Source organism: Zonotrichia leucophrys, chromosome 1 (assembly GCF_028769735.1).
Source record: "Zonotrichia leucophrys gambelii isolate GWCS_2022_RI chromosome 1, RI_Zleu_2.0, whole genome shotgun sequence".
Taxonomy (NCBI): Eukaryota; Metazoa; Chordata; class Aves; order Passeriformes; family Passerellidae; genus Zonotrichia; species Zonotrichia leucophrys.
In genome coordinates this window covers 83,298,839-83,320,408 of record NC_088169.1, presented here as the reverse complement: position 1 = coordinate 83,320,408, position 21,570 = coordinate 83,298,839, and the positions used below count along the sequence as shown (strand labels likewise).

Genomic DNA, 21,570 nt, shown 5'->3' with positions numbered 1-21,570 from the left:
TTGAAGAGTTGCCACCTCTTTTTCCTCAGTCTGTAGAGCTGAGGAAAAAGAGGTGGCAACTAAACTTTGTCTTGTGGACAAAGAAGAAAGAATGAAGATAAGAGGAAAGAAGATGCTTCTTTTAAAAAAACTACTTAAGCAACATAAATAAACAGAAATATGTAGGGTAAGAGAAGCATTAATGTTCCTGCAATGTTCCAGACACAGAGAGAAAACCAGTGTTGACCATTCAGTGTGGTAACAGAAGAAGGCAACCCCTTCATTCTCTGTTTGAGGTCTTCTGTTAGGTTCTGGATTTTGGTGCATATCCTATGTGTTAGCAAATCTACAGGGAGGATACTCAGCAGCTATTCTGTAGTTATATCTCAATTGTGCTGAATACTGGTGGATTTCATAGATAAAAATGATAGTAATCAGAGAAAGGAAAGTTGATATAAAATTTAATATATTGTCTAGATAAGCGACCAACGCTTGACAGCTGAATATAAAGACAAATCTGAACTCCTTTAGGCCCTCCGTCAGCAAGAAATCTCTGCAGTTATATTTTATTGTAAAAATTATCCCTTGAAACCCTTTTAATAATTCCAGCAGTTATAACAAATTATGTTAAATTACAGAATAGGCCTAAAGCATGATCCTAGAAGCCTCCAAATTCTGAATCTAGTTTAGAACATAAAAGTGTAGCTCTGGGAGAAAAAAAAGGCTAAAGTATAGGAATTAAAGCATGGTAAGATAAAAAAGAAGCTTGTGACTAGAAGATAGTTCTTTCACATGTGCTAAGTAATCCTCTCAAATATTTTTTTTCATGCTAAAACCTCTTTATATGTTTTGGCTGCGTGAGAGGAACTTTTTGATCATTAAAAGCTAATTAGTGAGGTTCAGTAAAAATAAAAGTTCTGCAACCTCTTTCTCTGGAAAGTATTTCCTGGCTTTTCACTGTCAGTTTTATAATCAACATGTCCTTGCAATTTGAGAAACTCATTATATTTATGTTATTTAATGTTGATGATGAGTTTTGCATTTCCAGAGCAGGAATCTTGTGCAGAAGTGTCCCCAATAGGTGCAATGAAACCTGGCTTTGCTAAGCTTTTCTGCTGGTGTTGGTGGGAAATCTGTTCTGTTGCTGTGTTATTTACAGAGCTGTTCTGCAGTTCTGCATAATTCTGAAATGACATTCTTTTGTTTTAAAATCTTCATTCTGGAATCACAAGTGTAAAACTCATGCTAGCTTCATCTGTGCTCTACATTTCTTTCTTAATTTCAATTAGCAATTTAAAATTAATCAACTGGGAGTCGTCCAGAGGAAAACTTTTGTGATGAATGAATGTGTCTCTCTTGGTTTATTTATCCTAAAATAAGAAAGGCTAAGGGGAAAAGGGACGGGGGATTATTTAGAAATAATTTTGTATATATTCTCGGACATTTAAACAAATTACTATGCATTTATGCATTCTGTCTTTTAAATGTAATTAATACTATGAAGTTTTACCTTTCTTTAATTCTGTTGACCCATAAAGCATTTCAGTCTGCACACTTTCAAAGGCTCAGTAGGGATCAGCACTAGCATTGTCTTCTGATTTAATGAAACAAAGGCACAGAGTGGGGAAGGGAACAGCTCAGAGCTGCACAATTTCACGGCTGAGCCAGCAGATCAGCCCAGTTCCCTAAGTCTCTTTCATGCCTTAGCAATTCTGTCCCATCACTAATAAGCAGTATTGTGCATAATAGATCTTTTTGTTCCAAACTAAACTGTTTGCAACACATCAGAGATGCTTTATTAGGACAGCAGGATTTCTGACATGCTGGATGAGTGCTGAAGGAGCTGTATTACCAGATGTTGGTGGGAGCTCATCTGTCCTAGCAATAGGGACCACATATTGTCAGAGAGCCTGGTTCAGAACTTTGGGTAGCTTGCAAGGCAGATATTTTTGAAACACATCTACAAAGGGGAGGGACCTTAAGCATCATTTAGTTCCAAGCCCCTGCCATGGGCAGGGACATCTTCCACATATTGGTCAGAGCTCCATCCAAGCTGGCCTTGACCTTGCAGGGGTGACGTATCTGCATCTTCTCTGGACAACAAATGTAGATCTCAAAAAGAAAAAAAAAAAAATCAAAATATTCCTTGTGTACTGAGACCAGTAAGGAGGCATGTGATGCACTGCAATATTAAATATTTTCTGCTGTGCATGAGGATTTAAATGAGGGTTATTTTAGCAGATTGATGAAATACCCAGCTCTTCAGCTTCCCTAGAGAAGTAGCTGGGTGACGGTTATCCAAATTATAACAAAATACATGGTTAGCTGAGGTAGAACCAAGCAGTTTTTCATTTGCGTGCTATTCTGCGAACTCATAAAAAACCCTCTAAGCCAAGAAGCCATCATTTAAAAACTTGCACCGTAAGATCCATTGGCCAGGCCCTAGTAAGGAGATGTGCTGATGGAGGGAGATTGCTCTGTAAGACAGCTCTCAATGAGAAAGTGTTAGGAGGAGAGGAGAATGGGTTTGAGTCATGCTGTGGACTTTAACAGATTGCTTTCCAACTGCCTACCCCAAGCAGAGCACTTGCTGGCATGTAGCATGTACTGAAGATGGATATGTACCACGCTGCCTGGCAGGCAGACAAGCAAATAATTGTATCAGCAAGCCAGGAGCGTGATTTTGGTCTCTAAAGCAGGGAGGTAAATGAAGAAATAATTTTAGTTTTTATCTAGGCTGACCTTAAAGATTACTTCAGTAAATTTTCTCCATTTTCTATATCCTGTCTAGCTACAGGTTTTTAGATATAAATTAAAGACTCAGAAACTCTTTCATTGACATTACTGTGTCAGAGAAAAATGTTTGGATCTGGAGGCTTGCTTTCAGTTCCTATCACAGAACTGGGATCAGATTGACACCTTTTTTTTCCTGTCAAATTTCTCTCTGATTTCTGCAGTTAATACATAATTTTTATTGTGCATGAATTTATAATAAATTCCTGTCTTCTGCATATTTGAGATCAAGTTTTCATCTAAATGATAAGATCAGGATGTGAGCTAATAAAGCACAGTGGCATCCAACTTAACTATTCTATTGCCTTTTTTTTGAAAAATGTAAGACATTAAAATAACATAAATCAATGCTAATAGCCTTCACTAAGATATCTTGAATATATCCTTTGAGGTAATATATAACATGACGAAGTCTTAACATAGCAGAAAAATTTAGTCTGAAGCCTTGATTCTGTATTAACTGTACTTATTCAGAGTGCATATGTGAAATGAATGCTAATATTGGAAATATATTTGGTATTGGCATGTTTTACAATGCCTTCCTTGCAGCTTGCAAGAGAAAGCTCCGCAGGCATTATTCAGCTTAGCAGGGAAAAAAATAGTCTTATGAAATTTTAAAGTGATACATTTGGTGATGGTAGAGTAGTCTGGCAGCACATTAATCTTTACAAGGATTATATCTCCCTGGTGGAAAACACGTTATTAGGTGCCACTCTTTTAAATCTCCTGGAACTGTATGGACAGGAAGGATGGTGAATGTGTAAACCACCAGGTTTCTGTACAACTTCAATTCCTGAATATTTCAAGTCTGTGACTAAGCACAAACTTAAAATAAGGCTACCCTGGCTATTGTCAATTATCATCTTCAAATATGTGATTACACTTGCAGCTAGAGATTCTGGTGAAGAAATTAAATATACTCTCTGAAAAAAAAAAAAAAAACTGGGGCCAGGACTTGCTTTGCAGTAAGCAGTCTTACTTAAAAGTGAGACTGTAAAACAATATGGGAGGTTTATGCTGATGGTCCTATGTAAGACGAGGATTTTTTCTTCAATAGCTACTGAAAAGTCCAGCAGAATTCCCAAGAGTGCACAGCCACAGAGCATGAATGTATACATTGATTTTTAAAAACATATTTGCATATATTTAAAGTACAACAGGATGATCTTATGCTTCTCTTAAGTCAACTGATCATTTGTGTCTGGGGAACACCAGATGTTTTCAACTCATTGTTTAGAAAAAAAACTTTTGGAAGTAAGAGCCAAGCAAAATATACTAAGATGTCTTTAAATGTCACCAATAACAAATCAAATGTTCTGAGTGTTACTTCTACCTGTCATCATTACTTGCATAGAAGGGATGTAATTACATATTCTTGACTGTCAACTCATGAAAAAACCACAAGACAGCTTTTCTTCTCAGCAGTGTAGGATGCTTACAAATGCTATTGCAAGGTGTGACTTACCTGGTTTTGGGACTAAAAGTGAGATAGCTCAGTCCAAGCTTGATATTACAGGTCCAATGATAGTAGAAAAAAGTAAGCTGTTTTTGCTTACAAAAGCAAAAATGTGTTGATGTTTTTGTGATGGTTAGTCCAAGATGATGTGAGCAGTGACAAAACACTTTCAGAAATCCCAGGAACTCTGCACTGGCAGGAGACAGGGCTTGAAGTGATGCTTGCAGGTGCTGATGGATTTTTAGGGACGATGCAGTCCACATCAGGTCCCAGTCTGGCAATTAGCAAGGACGTTCTGCAGGGTGCAGCATCTGGAAGGAGTTGAACTGCTTTGAAGCAAAACATGATTTGATTATCCAGGGAGAAAGAGCACCTGAAAGAATCTTGGTCTAGGAATAAATTGTGCAATTTATCACAGCTAATGGCTTTGCAAACATTTCTGAAAATTATTTTGCAGCTCTAGCTTAAAATCTCCGTCTGTACTATATAAGGCTGAGATGTTTTGAATAGCTGTAAAGACACCCAGCACAGACTAACTTGAGCCAAACAGGAGGTATTGTGGCTTCTACTTTTGAAAACAAAACACACAACAGAAAAATAGTAGCCGCTCTTTGATCATGGCACTTTTCCCAGTACCATCCATGAGTGTCAGCTCTGCCACAGTGCTTGAACAGCACTGTGGGAGGTACTGACCTTCCCAAATAATTATGATTTTTTACAGAAGGGAGTGATCCAGAATTCTGCCTGTGGCAAGGCCTGTATAACACACCAAAATGGCATTACTTAGTTTGGAAGTGGTGCCAAACTGCTGGTCAAATTAACTTATTTTCCTACATTGTGCTGGATCTGTCTATGTCTATGGGATTCAGCAGCTGATCAGGCATATTACTGAAAAAAAACTCTATAATCAGAATATTTTAGAAGTTAATATTTCTTTAGCAAGGTGTTTTTTTTTTTTTTTTTAATTTCTGGCTGGTTTAGGATTTCTTCACTCATCTTCTGCCATATTCTGAGCATTTCCTTTTGAGGGGAGACAAGAAAAGTACTCTATGGAGTCAATAAATAAAATGTACTATCAAAACAAAGGAATGTCCCCTCATCTGTTCTTTTTGGATTTTTTCTTTGTATCATGGTGAAAAAATTTTGAAGATAGACTCTGCGATTCCTGAGTCATAAACATAAAACATTCTCTCATGAACTGAAAACCTCTGAGGTAGAATGAGATACTTAAAAAGTGCTTGAAGAGTGACAGATCTTTAATGAATTATGAATATGGTATTGACCTTTTTTTTCTTTAACAACTTAGTTGGTAGATGTTTTGTTGCACTTCAAAAAGTTGCCTAATTTTTACTTCACAAAATATTACTGCTTAAGTCTTACAGAGTGGAAGTACAGGCAAAAGAATTTAGGAAAAAAAATAGCCAGATAACCTTCTTCAGCTCTTGTGAGAGGTCTTTGCTTGAGTGAGTCAAAAAATAGAGGTAATGAGGTGTTGGGAGGAGAGGAATCCAATGAAGTTCAACAAAGGCAAGTGCAGAGCTGCTCTTGGGGAGGAATAACTTCATGAAACAGTACACGTTATCTGCTGGAAAGCAGCTCTGCAGAGAAGGACCTGGGCACAACAATCTGCCCAGGAGCCGGCAGTGTGCCCTAGGGGTCAAGAAGGACAGTGGTGTCCTGGGATGCATTGGGAGGAGCATTGCCAGCAGGTCACTGAGGTGATCCTGCCTCTCCACTCACTCCTGGTGAGGCCACACCTGGAGTGCTGTGTCCAGTTCTGGGCTCCCCAGGACAAGGCAAAATGCAGCTGATGGCTATGGAGATGACAAGGGGACTGGAGTATCTCTGCTGTTAAGAAAAGCTGAGGGAGTTGGGCTTGTTTAGCCTGGAGAAGAGATGATTAATAATTGATCTCATCAATACACATAAATATCTCAAGGGCAGGTGTCAAGAGGATGGGGCTGGGCTATTTTCACTGGTGTCCAGGAACAGACGTAAACTGAAATGCAGGAAGTTCCATCTGAACACAAACAAAACCTTTTTTACTTTGACGGGGACAAAGCACTGGAAGAGGCTGCACAGAAAACTGTGCAGTTGGAGTTTCCTTCCCCGGAGATACTCAAAATCATTCTGGACATGATCCTATTTAGCCTGCTCTACGTGAGCCTGTTTAACAGGTGAATTGGAACTAGAAGTCCTTCCAACCCCAACCATCTTGTGATTTATGGGAGAAGTTTGAAAGGAATGACACGGTGTCCAGTTTTTATCAAGCAGAAAGACATCATAAATGAAAAGTGAACAAATACCTAAGAAGAGAAATTAAAGAGGGACTCTGACAAATTTAGATGGGTACTCAGACAAGAGAGCCTGGTCTCTGTACATCTGTAGTTAAGGGGTTTTTACGTGAAATTTGACAGAGAATTAATGCACCTCAACCTATCTGTGTAGAAAGCTCCAAATTGTGTGCTACCCATGGCCCTAAAGACAAAGGACTAAGGTAGAGGAAAACCACAGCAATTGAAGGTTAGGTGGTTGGGACAGTTGTCCCTATTACAGCAGTGCCAGGAGCTGTCAGCTCAGGCTGATCAGCAGTTTCATGTTGGGCATTAAAAATAGTAGAAAATAGTAACAATCTAATATTATCAAAGAGGTGGAGAAGAAAGCAAAGTCACTGTAGCTTGAGACTGTGCTCAAAGCCAGGCTGGATGAGGACCCTGGTCTAATGGAAGGTGTCCCTGCCCATTGCAGGGAGTTGGAATGAGATTATCTGTAAGGTCCCTTCCAAACCAAGCCATTCTATGACTCCAATTTTTTTTTTTCACATTGTGGGTACAAAGAAAATGCTTTGGTTTTCAGCATTAAGCCTTTTTTGAGTTAATGCCAGATATAGATTTCCTAAAAATATATTAAAATTGGAAAATCCAGCTTATGCTTCCTTCTTGAAGACTACAAAGCATTACTGTTTGAAACAACAGCCTCCAGAAAAGCGTACCTCTTGAAAAATTCAAATATTTTTGAGCTTTTCTAAAATGATTGAGGTTATATTCCAGAGTGACACCTTGTGCTGCTAACACTTTATTCAGCAATGCTGTGCGAGAGGTCATGACATCCATCTTGTGCAGTAACTTAGAAAATAAAGTGACTCACAACTGCACATCTGACACACCCCAGGCTTTGGCCTCTCTCTTTCCACTCCTATTGCCCTAGTTATCTTGCCAGACTGTCTGTAAATGTGTCTTGGAGACAGACTGCTGTTACATGTTGGCCTAGCTATTTTACCCTCATTTTCTTCAAATCTTTTCGCCTGAGGATGGGTGTATTCACTTCTGATAGCTGCCAAATACAAGCATTTGAAAAGTTGATAAAAGTTCTGGCCTAGATATCCATGAGACTATTTATTTTATGCAAAATTTTAATCACTAAATCACTCATCTAAATAATCATAAATCCATAAATTGCCTACACTTCTCGGATGGTCAAACCACTTACATTTCTGATTCCCAAAGCAAAATTGATATTTATTAATCAACCTGTCTGCCTCAATAATAAACTCCTATAGCTCTCAGTGTGTGGCCTCATAAAAGGTTTTGTAAAAATATGCTCCTCCCTAAGAGATTTGGACCAGCTGTTAGGCAAGCCAGCTGAGCAGCTCTGCTCAGTTCCAGTCTAATTAGAATTGTGCACAAAACTGCATGTTTGCTCTTTAAATCTTATAGGTATAATGCTTCAGTTCACAATAAAAATGTGATCCATATTCTCTGTTTTCTCTCCAGAAATGTCCTGCCACATGTGAGAATTAAAATTTAGCTTTTAAAAAATACTACTAATGTATATCCCAACCCAGAAGTGGAAAATTATTTATTCATAAAAACATGTGAGTGGCCTTAGGAAAAATGGTGAAAAATTCAGACAATTTAATATCCTGGTCTATGCCCACAGCTCTCAAAGGACAGAGTGATGGTTCTTGCACAGCTTCTCCCCTATGTGTAGGATAAATTACATCAGAGTTAAGTTCCAGAATCAGTATTTATTCATAAATGACTTTGGGCCTTTTATAGTAGTTATATTTACTTCCATTGACCTGTGGTACACTTCTAAAGTACTTTCACATGTATTAAGAAGCCTAATTAGTGAAAGATATTACTTTTTGAAGTTTTCTGTAATATCTTAGTCTTCATGCTTTTTAAAGAAGTTAGGTTGGATGAATCAAATGTGTGCGACTTTTGCAGTCTATAGTTTGAACTTTTTTTCCAACTGTGGAATTATTTGTAGGTTATTTGGTGATGATGACAATAGCTATATATGTTTTAAATTGCTAAACCTTTAGGTTTTGTATTCAGTGCTGTTTGGAGCATGGAAACCTAGTCAGGGCCCTTGTCTGGAGTGAATATTTAATCTTTTTAAAATTCCTGTGTAGTTTCAAAAACTATGAAATACTCTTAAGCAGAATAGCTCTACCATAATGCAGAAGAGGCTCTACTATAGGCAACTGAAAAAGTGTTTTTTGTTTGGCACAACTCCCATTTAAATCAGTGGGAGATAAGAATTTAACTCAGGAGTTATAGAGTTTGGTGTGTTTGAAGTGAAATATCCTTCAGACTATCCTAAGTATAAATTTATCTATCCTATGTACATATCTATCTATTTTTCTAAATTTTTACTGGGAAAATTGTGGGTCATAGTATCAATTAACTACAAATTTTACAGAAGCTAAGTCTACTTTAGGAATATACTGATTTAAAATAATGTTATCTAATATAACAGTGGTTTAGAGTCATATTTTACTTACAATCCTGATTATAAAGCCTGTCCAAGAAGAATACATAAGTAAAATAGCTATTAAAAATGATATTCAATAAAATTTTAACACTGTATTGATTGCTCTAGACTAGAGCCTATCAATGCATATAAAGCGATGGACCAGATGTTTAAATGTAGCTCAGATTATATTATATCAGCTTTAACTGCCTGCCTCACACTATGCATAGAAAATCATTGGGGGAAATTACCTTGCTTTCTGAAGGCCAGAACTCTGTAAGTAGTTTGTAAACAGTATTTTTATCCTGAGCTTCCAGAAGGTAAATACCTTCTTGTAATTTTGGGCCAGTTTCACTTAAGTGACTTTGTTTACATAGATTTCAAGCATTGCTTGAAATTGACTTCTCTTTTTTTTTCTTTTCCAGTCTCTGAATTTGCATTTGTAATGTAGCTTGTCTTGCCACTGTGCCATGTTCAGTGCTTGTGTAACTAAAAATGCAGATCTCTCTCAGCAAAGCACATTGCACATTCCTAAATGTACAGCTGCGGAGGCTGCATCCTAGGCTGTGTGCCCTGTCCTAGAAACAGCTGAAATGGGGACTTCTAAAGGACTGCCTGGCATTCTGTATCTCTTTACATGAGCAAAGAGGTGTGAGATTTAACATGTGATATATCCATTTACACTTATCCATGATATATTGCTTGGGATGTGCTTTGAGCATGCAGAGGATGAGCATGCTCTTACACACACGTGGCCTGGTGAAATCCCACAGGTAGGAATAGCTGTGTATTGCTGTGGAGATGTTGTCCTGGAGTACACTGAGGTAATGCATTCATGTAGTGCTCAATTTGTGTTGTCATGCTCTGTCCCAAGCTTTAACAAGGATCTACTGTTCATAATAGATGAGATAATCAAAAGGTGTATTCCTTTAGCACTCTTCAGACTGAGACCATCTGAGACTGAAAGATTGTGCTGCCTGCTTATCTCATCTTTAAATCGCATCAAATTAACCAGACATTTGTTTAATGCATTTGCAATCTACCATCTTTTTGTTGTCTTCCTGCAGCATTATTGTGGGCAGAGAACCTTCTCCATAAGTTCTTAATACTTAACGCCATTATTTTTCAGGAACTAAAAAAGCATAAAGACCTATTTTGTACTTGAAAGGGTAGGCTTGAAAGTAGGAAGTAGACATGTCAGAGAGGGCATTTTAACTGAATAATAGCTTTGGCAGTCATATGTGCTTAACTGAGTGAAATGAGTGTGGGAGGGTTAGGCAGGTTAGTGCCAGGTAGGCAGGCAGCTGGGGGCACTCCCCTCAGCATGCATTGCACGGGGGCTTGGTGTGATACAGATGTGCTCTGGGTCAGAGCCAGTGCTCACAATCATGCAGACTGATTGTTGTCTCTAAGGACAAGACTGGTAGGTTGGGACAGCCAGCAGTATCTCGGAGCCTGAACCCACTAGGATAAGGCACTGCTCAGAAGTCTGTGCCCTTTTATGACTTTTTCCTTCACTGAACTTTTCAAGACTTTGAATGGCAAAGGGGAAGAAAGTGGAGAGAGCAGATTGTTTCTCTTAAGGTGAGAGCTCTTCTCCAGTGCTGGAAATGGGATTTTGGCACATTGCTCATTATGCTTGTCTGGAAGCAGAAAGCATTTTAGAGCTTTTGGTTCAGTTCAGTGTAGATCTGGTTCCCTTACAGACACAGAAAAATAATTGGAGTCCTTGGAGATACTTGTTCTGGTGCACCACTGTGTGCAGGGCAGAGATGTGTTGTGCAAGTTTGTTTATTAAATATTTTCTGCATTTAGCTGTGGGGAGTGGTGGAGAAACAGACCTTCAATCAGCTTTGGTTTTGCTTCTGGGAGGTCTAGGCATGAAATACGGCGCTTTTTAGGATGCTTGAATAATGAGAAGCAGGGACTTCTTGCTTTTGTGGTCCTTTGTCTCCTTATGATCTTTTCCATAAGTTCACATGAGGTCATTCTAGCATCTTTGTGGTGTCTTCTGACATGTGACTAGACAACCAATGTATGCAGCTTGGAAAAATTCAATTTGCAGAAAGGTGTGGAAGAATCTTTGATCTTTGATTTGGCAGATCTTTGAGGCTGCTAGATGTATGAATCAAATAAAAGTATTTTCAGTGAGTTGTGCAGAACAGAAATTTTAAAAATATCTGTTGACTGGGATCCCAAGGGAAAGTTAAATGTAAATGTAATTTAGACAGCAGTATTGACAGCCCTGCAGAAGGCTGAAATGTTCTGATTTTTTGATGAAAATGAAAGATAAATATTTTGACAATTTCAAGGAACATTTTCTCAATTTTCTACTGGTTAGAGAATCTCAAAAAGTTTCTGTTTTCTTGAAACACTCAGATTAAATTTAAAAACTTCAAAGTGTTTGGAACGATGCTATTTTTTATTCTTGTCCTACAAAACTATCATCATTTTTTTGGATTTTTTAAAATCAGCTCTAGTCCGTCTCTTGTGGAAGTATATCTCACTAGCTGTATGCTATTCTCCTGGTTTTCCAGTGCCAAAATCCTCTGCAATGAAAAATTTCCCTCCTCCACCATCTTTGTCCTATCAACTGGGCTTTGCACTCAAATGGAATTGATTAAGAAAATGTGATGTGACTAATTTTCTCTTGTCCTTTTTTTCACATAAAATTAATTAGTTAACTGAAGCAGGTCAGACTGATAATTCTTTCTTTTAGATTGTAGTGTTTGCTATATTTTTTTCTGCTTCTGAATATCTTGTAGTTTTAAGAGGAATAACGCCTTGTCCTTAACTTCATATTTCCTTATAGTTCCTTTATCTTTTGATCAAAATGGATATAACACAATCCTTTTTGACATTGCTGAAATGGACCTTTTCATGTCTCACATTGCAATGAACCATTTGTGTAATCAGGTTTGATGTGGACTTTCACAGACCTTTCATCAGAATTCTGTATGATTCTGTATCAACCAGTGAGGGGGTAGATGTTCTTCTTTCTACAATGCCTTCTCTCACAATAATTCACATTTGTTAAAACTTCTATCTTCAGACTATTCCAGTGTGGTAGAGCATTATCTTTTTTTTTCATTTTAAGAGGGAGCAGCTAGCTTGCAAAGAGTAAATAATCTCATGCAGAAGAATTTTAGCAGAACTAAGGGAGAAAACCTGGTTCTTGGTCTGCTGTGGTTTGGACTCTCCTCTCTTGCTTTGCTTGGGCAACAGAAATGTGGTGAGTCAGTTCCAAAAACAAGAAGATGTCTTCCGTGTCTCTGACTCCAGGAAGCAAAAATTGCAGACAGTCCTGCATAGACTTGTCATCTGTCCCTCATACTTAGTAGTAGAACATCTTATATTTGTAGGAATTAACTACATCCTTTTCCTTCATGTTTCTTCTCTTTTGCATTTTAGCATGAAAACATTGCTTTTCTAAACCTGTGTCCAGCATCTAAAATGTTCAGCATTGTTTTAAAAACTTGCTTCTGAAGTGCTTTAACTTCCAAGTGATACTGGACTGTTGGACCACACAGGACCTTTTCCCAGGAGCTGTGAGGACCACAGCCTAGAAGAGCTGAGGACAGGGATAAAGACCAAGAACTGAAATGAAAACTGGCAGAAGCCATTGTCTGTTGCATTTGGTGCCCACATGTGGGTTCCTCTCTAAGAAGCATTAAAAAGCCAGTCAGGAGGCCCTGGAGGGGAGGGGCTGCTCAGCTGGAACATGATCCAGGCAACAGCAGAATTGGAAATGGTTCCACCCGGGAGTGGGGAGCTGCTGCTTTGGCAGGGGCTGGAAGAGGGACTGAGAGCAACCCAGCCCGAGAGATGACAGGGAATGGTGTGCATGGGCTGCATGGACTCTGCTGCTGCTCAGGAATGTGCTGCTGAGTGGGCTCAACCCACGCAGGTACACGTGTGTCTGCCTGCAGGGAGATGCTGGCATGAGATTACAGCTATCCTGTTATATCTCATCACTTGTGATTCCTTAATGCTTCGTAATTCAGGGCAACCTGGCTTCTTGTGCATGAGGGTTTTCTAGAGAGCTTGGACAATGGCAAGTTACATTCACCTTGAACCTTTAAATAATGCTGGGTCAAAGCAGTCAGTGTGATTCTCTGGTTTGGTGCCTGTAACTTGCAGTGTTTCTGCTTAAACTGACTTTTTAATTTTGCTCTTGGGGATGATAAAGCAAAAGTGAGATTTAAGGATGCCTTTGAAAGGAAAGACAGCTTGTCATCAGCCAGGAATAAAATAATATTTAAGGTGGGATGATATATATTCCCATGCTTGTTCCTGCAACTGTTTCTTTGGGGTTCTTTGGTGACTAGCAGTGAGATGAACAGCTCTTTACAGGCTGCCTGACTTGCTGTTCCTAATAAAGAAATCATATGGAAATTATGTATGTCAGTGCCCCTTGTGGGTGGCTGCATGGACATTTCCAGCTCTCCTGCTTCTCACTGGATCTGGACAGGAGAGCTGTGGCTGGCGTAGGACTGAGTGAGAGTGCATGTCACATCTGCCTGGCTTTGGCCATGGCAAGCCACGTGGCCACACCCTGGGTCAGAGATTTTGGGCTCCAGTCAGTGTGCAGATTCTCCAATATCCTGTATTTTGATTACCAAGTCACTTTGTGCCTTTATTTGTCCCCTCCCAAAACAGAGATGAGTCCACCATCACAGAGGGTTATATATAAATAACAAGAAAACAAATGTACTTACATGCTGCAGGGTGGGAGGCACACACACAGAGCTGCAATACAAGTGTTTCCACACTGAATTCAGTTTTGCTGAGGATTATATTTGGCAAGTGCCTTGCAAGATGCACTGGTGACACACATAAGCACTGCTCGAAGTCTGTGGTTCCTCCTTCTTTTCTCTCCCCAAGGATAAATTTTGTAGTTTATATTATTTCCCGTAGGAGTACTTGCCATGCAAATGTATAACTGTGCTACATACACAGTGCTTTGATTTGATACAAGTCTGAGCAGCGTAATGGCACATCAGAGGATTCGATACACCATTTTGATTGTGATTTCTTAACACAGCAGGAAGAAATTTAAAAATTTCTATTAGAAAGGTGAGGCAGAAAGCAATTTGTGCTGAACCAGGGACAAATAGGGAATAAACTGGCATTTTTCAGATTTTTAGTTGTTTTTTTTTAAGGCTACCTAGGGTTGTTGTATTACTTCTGTGACTCACTGGAGTTTCCTACGCACCAGCAGAAACTAGAGCTGAAAATCAATTTTTAAAATCAAAATTAAGTGCTGTAATTATGTTTTTCTCCATTCTAAGACTTAACAAATAGAAGAGGAAAAAGAACTGCCTGGATTTAAAACTTAGTCTGTTACACCATTGTGCTGTAGAAGTGCTAGAATGCATTCTCAGGGATGTGCTGAGTCTCAGTGTCTAGCACAGCACTTACTTTATTTCCATTTCCCGTCCTTCCACAGTTAAAGCTCCATTTCAAGCAATTTTGTAGCAGACCTCCTCATCCTCTCTTCTATTGACCTGTTGCACTGCAGGTAGCAAGTTGAGTGCCATCTACCCCATCAAATAATAGAAGAGCAGAATAATAGCAGTGATAATTGCATGGCAGAGTGCAGGCACAAAATATTTGGTGCCTCACACTTGAAGGAGGTCCAGAGGAAAAAAAATGCTTGCATTTTATCTTTTTACTGCTCTGAAGTCTTGTGACATTGTGTATGAAATTCCTAATGGCCTCTGCTAGAAGACAGCTCTGCTATGCATCAGGAGAGGTGACAGAGGACATGTCTGCATGCAGTATCTTCTGTTTTAAGAGGAAATTAGACCTGGGGCAAACTTGTAATGTCACATCTGGGTTTCTGAAAGCATAATTTCTAAAGAGAAATGATTTGGCACAAGAAATATTAAGGGAGTAGAAAAATTTAAATTGGAAGAGAAGAGTATGAACCTCTGTCATCCCTAATATGCAACACTTAATTTTCCCTTTTTTTTCCCCCCATTTTATCCCATCTCTTCCATCATCTTGTGCTTCTTTTTTTTTCTCCCTGTTCCCTTCTGTGCAACATTTCTTTGTCAGGATAAGTGCCTGTTCTAGAATCATTGCACTATATTCTTGCCACTGACTTAGGTGTTCCAAGGAAGCATTTAGCTTTTAAGAAACTCAGATTTCATCTTTAACACTCAGGGCCAAGAGGTAGAGTTTTAAAATTTTTATTGTAGAAAAAAAATGTTATGAAACTTCATAACTGGTAGGAAATAACATAACTAGATATTTACATACTCTGCAGTGGTGGGACTGCACCTTGGATCCTGTGTTCATTTTTGGGCTCCTCACTACAAGAAAGACATTGAGGGGCTGGAGTGTGTCCAGAGAAGGGCAGTGGAGCTGGGGAAGGGTCTGGAGCACAAGCCTGATGAGGAGTGGCTGAGGGAGCTGGGGGTGTTTATCTTGGAGAAAAGGAGGATCAGGGGGGCCTTATTCCTGTCTATAAATACATGAAAGGAGGGTGCAGTGAGGGGAAGGTTGGTCTCTTCTCTCAGGTAACAAGCAATAGGATAAGAGAAAATTACCTCAAGTTTCATCAGGGGAGATTTAGTCAAATACTAGGAAAAAATTCCTCATGGAAAGCCTTGCCAAGCATCAGAACAAGCTGTCTAGGGAAGTGGTTGAGTCACTGTTCCTGAGGCATTTACAACATGTGTAGATGTGGTGCTTCTGGATATGGTTGGACTCGATAATCTTTCCAACCTCAGCGATTCCCTGATTCTAGTCTGTGATAATCCTTCAATCTGTCACAGGCTGTGTTCTGCCCTGACCAAAAAAGAAGTCTTAATGTCTTCTGGTGGTGCTGACTCTTACTTTTGTGAGAGTGCCCATGGGTTTTCTCTAAAGATATTCTTTGTTGCATTAAGAGGAAGAACATTAGTCCGTTTCCCATTGTTTAGAGGGAAGAATGAAAAAGCAGGTCCTTACAAAACCTTGGGTCTTCCATGTACTTAAGAATAGTGAGGTCTGAGTGCCTACAATTTATATCTTCTGGACTGAATAGCAGACATTTAGATTCCTGTCTTTTCTCCTATTCTGGTCATTAAAGAGTATGTCTTGGCATCATGTAGCTGTGTAAGATAATTAGTTGTGCTGGGAATGGGAAATGGTTGCTTGTACAGTGAGCCAAATCAATATCTGTTGTTGCCTTGTGCTAATAAAAACAAAACTAGCTACCTTAGATTCTCAGCTGCAGCTCTGCTCCTGTACCCACAGCTGTGGAATGTTAACAAATAAACCTTTAAGTGATTGTTTCATATCTTAAGTATTTCATTTTTAACTTGTTCCATCTCCTGCCCATTTCACTGGAAACAGTTCTGCAAACCCTGAATGCTAATCTTTCCATCCATCTTTCCATTCTTACCAGGAAGGCATTATTTATGACTGAACTGTATTTGTATTTTAAATGGCCCTGTCATCGCATTTTATGACTACTGTGTGTATATACTCAGATAGAGGTTGGAGAGAACCAGAATCCACAGCTAACATCCATCTTCACCACAGGTGTGTGAGGGGGAGGTTGACACCCCACGTGTGTGCTGTGAGAAGTTATCCCTTAACAAGGAAAAATTAATGCTCTGTCTAAAGCAAAGCCAGGCTTCTTCCCAAGTGCTGCTTAAGTAAAGCAGCGCTGTTAAAATTGAAAAAGGAGGCAAACTGTCAGAAGTACTGGTGATACTCAGGGCATACAAACAGTTGGCAAGGTGTTTGAAACAACCATCTGTTTCGGTACCCAGCATCAAGTGCCATTGCTTGCGATGTTGGGGAGCCATGTCATAAAAATAATGTGATTCAACAGCTTACCTGCTCCGTGCTTACACCCATGTGCCCACTTGTGGTACGACCATTTCTTCTCATAGAGGCAGAAGAATGACATTTAATGTATGGTTTGGATGTGTTTTGGTTTACCAAAAACCACCAGCTCATTTGCAGCAAGGAGCTCCTTGTAAAATCTGCTCTTAACTGATTATCTCCTGTCTGTGATAATATTGCTGCTCAATGGCATGCATCTCTCTGTCCTTGTAATGTAGCACTTCAGTGAGCAAGCTAAAGTATGTATTACTCCTGTGAGGAGACAGCAGCTGGGAGTTCCAATTCTTCTAAAGCAGCTCAGCTTGTAGCACTTCTGTAAAATGCAGCCTTCGTTATGGTTACAGTAAAATATTCATAATCATAAACTCCCTTGGTAGCAGTACAGCCCTAATAAACCTGCTATTGGCAATGTATGGCAGACTGCTGCCTGATGGAGCTGTGAGGAAATGGCTTGCAGGCTGGCCATTGCTGTATTTGAGGGTTTGGACAGATCTGCAAATGCATGCAAACAGTTAAACTGTATTTCTGATTAGAATCAGGATTAGGTATTTGGCAAGATTTATTCTTCCCGATCTAACATTTTCAGTGGGTGGAGAAAATTACCTCCCTATTGCTTTGTCATTATTTCTTAAATGAACAATGTATTCTATTTTTTTTCCTTTAAGTGGGATGAATTGGGGCTTTTTATTAATCCCTAATTTTCCTGAATAAATAGTTCAGTAAAGCTGCTAATGTTGATGATAAAAGTCACAAAAAGGAAGTTTTATTGCTTAATGAGTATTTCCTTCGATTTTCTCAGCTTCTGAATATACATAAGACTATATAAGTAGTTGTTTGGGAGAATGTACCCTTTTCTGGTGTAGTGCAATGATTTCAAATTATGCTTATTCTCTTCATAAAAGCATGGGAGCAGAGTGGGAGAAGTGTTCTACTGTTTATGCATATACTATGTAAGTTTTTTTTTCCTGTTCCTTTAACATTTATAGTGTTGGTTAAGCTGTGTAATGATGTTGCTTCTCCTTTTCTGCACTTTTTTTTCCCCTATCATTGTTTCCTTGCAATGGTATTGCAGCTAGAAACAAGGTCTCTGACTTCTTCTTAAATATTTCAGGCAATGTTTGTTCCTTCTCTTGCCTACCCTTCTCTCTGGTTTTGGACATCATCATCCCCCAAACAGGGAGAATGGTGAGGGTCTGCTATATGGCATAATGAAGGTTTTCTCACCTTGGAGAGTCCATCTTACTATCAGCCTAGATTTCTGAGAGCTAAAGTGGTGTTATGGAAAGACAGCTCTTCTATAGTAACCATATCCTAAATGAGACATGAATTTACTCCAACTTGTGGTCTTAAAACTTTCTGGCTGCCAGGATCAATTAAATATTTGAATTGGAAGTAGTTAGGAACTATTCCCTTCCCAGAAATACCACCAGCTACCAAATATTTTGTCAGAAGGTTTTAGATGTCAAGTAAGAATCAATCATACACCTTGGAGTTACCTTGAAAAAAACCCTCACTATCTAAGAATTTCAATTTAGTTAACCAACTTACCATTTTAAAAAGTGTTGAGGAATTCTTTGAACTCCCTGTAATCTTAACAGAACTGAGGAGTATGTGCCTTCAGGCTCAAAGCTTGAGCAGTGCCATCCAGGTACAGTACCTTGGATGCTCTATCTAAGTTATAAGTGGGAGCAGAATATTTTCCCTTTTGATTTCATGCGCTCTGGAGAAAATAGTTTCAGCCATTCTCTGAAAATCCTGGGGCAGAAAAGTTGTTTCCTTGGCCCCAAGAGCCCTATGCTAAATTGCTCTGCCTTTATTTCCTTTGCCATGAATCGATTAATTTTGGGTTGCTCTTTACTGTGGAATAGCAGAGTAGAAATCATTCCTGCATGTGTGCATTCCAGTGCTGCAGGCAGGACAGCAGTGGTTCTCCTGATGTTGGTATCTCCACACTTGTAGGTGGGAGGGCGCTGGGCAGGACTTGTCTTCTAAGTGCTATCAAATACAGCACATAACTGTAAACCTTGTAATTTACAGCCTTGATACTGCATCTGACTGGGAGGAACATCTGGTTTGTCATATGTCTAGAGAGAGCAGAGTGTGCTTCTGCTTATTGTTTAGCCATTATAACTGAGGAGAGATGCAGGGGTTAAAGCTGAAGTGTGTGACAAAAGGAAAACAGTGCATTGCTGTTTTGCTGCAAAAATAGGTGTTCAAATGCACTTTCCAACTCCTAATGCAGAATAGTGTGCAATTAAAGGAAGAGGGAAAAGCATGCTTAGGTAGGGCAGAAGTTTGGAATTTGGAAAAAAATCTATCAGGTTTCTGTTTTGTGAAGGCATTATCAAAGAAAAACAGAAGCCCTTGACTGAGTCTTAAATCCTTCAGCAGAGCATGTGTGACATCAGCAAGTGAACTGAGCAGCTCTGATGCCTGTCTGCTGTGAACTGAAACTAGGTAGCAAAAATATCTCTGAATAGACCCCAGATCACAAGAACAAAGTAAAATCAATTTTCCTTTCATATCTTAATTTCCCTGAAACACATGAAACACCTGTTCTTTCACCTTAACAGTTAATACACATTTCTATTTTTGGCACTTTTGTACCTCTTTGCTTTCCTGCAGTGCTGTGTATCTCATTTTCGAACTGCTGCTGCCTCTGTTGCATGCTGGCAAATCGAAGAGAACCAAGGAGTTAAATTTCAGAACAGGAGAAGAGGAGGTGAGCTGTCTGCTACAGTAGTTTACTGCAGCTTCCTTTCATACTGACACATATGTAGTTTGTGGTGACAGTGCTAAAGAACTGCAGACAGGCACTTAGCAGACTGGATGTGAGCTGGATACAAAGATGCCTCACCCTGGACTTCCTGCTGGCAGTATGTAAATACACCTGCAGACTGGCCACACTGGGTGGTTTGTTTTTTTTTTTTTTTTCAGAAGGCAGCATGAGAGGACTTGACAAAGCAACAGCATAGTTAAGACCTCAACCAGCATTAGATCTGTATCTCAGTTGTGGGGGAAGTTGTTTTGGTTTTTTTTTTTTTTTTTTTTTCCTGTGTCTGTGCTGCATATTCAGACTGAAATCTTCATCACTACAATGTTTGCCTCTATCTGGTATGCCAAGAAGCTGGGACGCAGGTTTGTGCATAACGCCAGGAAAGCAAAAGCAGAGAAGGTACGTTCCTAGTGGGAATATAAAGCCTTATGTCTCATGCAAGCTGCCTGCTGGCATCCTGTTGTGTGTCTGCTTAGCTTTTTAAAATACCATGAAAAACGACCTATTGCTATTCCTGTTTCATGCGAGAATCCTTCAATATTTTGCATATTATTAAATACCAGGGAGAAGAACCTTTCAGAAGTCTCTATGTCCTCTTTTGATTGTTTTTCTCCCCAAGATAAACAGCTGTACTTCTGGTATGCCTGTGTTAAGGGAGCACTCCAGTGAACTTGTTGCTGTGCTGCATTATTTTTCCTCGTACCATATTAGGCTCTTAAACAGCCGCTGATTGTTTGCTGCTTGTATATTTTTTTCCTAGTATGGTACTAATGAGGATGGAATAACATGTTAAGCATTTATAATGTTTGAGAATTTTGTTTCATGGTACTTGTTGAAACTGTGCTGCAGCGTGGATGCCTTTTATTTAAAAAAAGGTATAGGTATGTAAAAATGGTCAGTACTGTATTTCAGTATTTGTCTCTCATAAAATTGAACTGTATTTAACTGGCTATTTTCTGGAAGCCCTTGTAGGTAAGAGTCTTCTGCCCTCTTTCTCCCTGGGAAAACTTAAACAGTTTTAGAATTTGCAGTAATGATAATTAGGGGATATCAAGGCAATTGTATTTTGTTTATTTTGTTTTAAGCATAGAAAGCATTTAGTTAGTGGACCTGAAATACAATTTTTTTCTACATTACCAAACAAACCTTTTCAAAATGGGACCAATTCCTCTTTCATAAACTCAGATTTAGATTGGGGTGAAAAAACTTCAATGTAATGTTATAAAGTTACTCATTAGTCTAATATAATGATGGCTTCCTCTTTTTCTTGTTGTCTTTGACATAGTCAAATACTTTCTAAACGGGCTGCTTTATTATGTCTTTAATATGTCTTATGCTATGTAACACAGCCACCAATCCACTAAGCAACTATCATTGCCTGAATTCCTTTGTAACTGGGAAAGTCTTTCACTTAGAGAAAATTATTAGCAAAAATATATTATATTTGTGATAGAGGGGAGGATGGGAACAGGTTTGCTTTTTCTGCACAATATTCCTAGTTGTTAAAAAGGTGCTGTGTGGATATTTTGAAATTTAAATATGCAAGTCATTGGGAAGTTACTTAAATGGTAGTGATTTATATATTTCACATCATATACATGAGGGGGAAATAGAAATGCAGAGAGCTATACATGGGACTGTCAAACTTTCTCTGTCATCAATCACATTTCTATAAAGAGAGCATCATATGAACTCTCCTGCTGTTTGCATATTGCTATGGGAGGAAAAAAAGTTGCAGCCTGGATCTTCCTTAGTCCTGAGGGGCTCCCTCCAGAGGAATACTTGCTGTCAGGCTTCCTCCAAGATGACAGAGGCAGGATGAGTGGACACATTCCACTCCTGACACAGTGGGGCTCACTCAGCAGCTTTAAAAACAGATTTGGTGCACACTGCTTAAACGATATATGGTCATAGATTATTTCAATAACCTTGAAAAATTTCATAAAGCAATGCCAGAGTACTCACT

The 21,570-nt window shown here is 39.1% G+C and overlaps 1 protein-coding gene across 26 annotated transcripts in view; it reads left to right on the top strand.

Annotated features, from left to right (window-relative positions):
* Positions 1 to 21,570, top strand: part of DLG2 (discs large MAGUK scaffold protein 2) — a 990,031-nt gene that overhangs the window by 487,331 nt on the left and 481,130 nt on the right. The window contains exon 1 of one of the 26 annotated variants that reach the window (XM_064719718.1): positions 19,643 to 20,003. The exons of 24 other annotated variants lie outside the window; for them this stretch is intronic. In XM_064719718.1, the coding sequence (XP_064575788.1) occupies positions 19,926 to 20,003 (78 nt within the window). In that variant the 5' untranslated portion in view covers positions 19,643 to 19,925. Of the gene's footprint in view, positions 1 to 19,642; positions 20,004 to 21,570 lie in introns of those variants that run through there. One more of the 26 variants, XM_064719720.1, reaches the window with a different exon arrangement.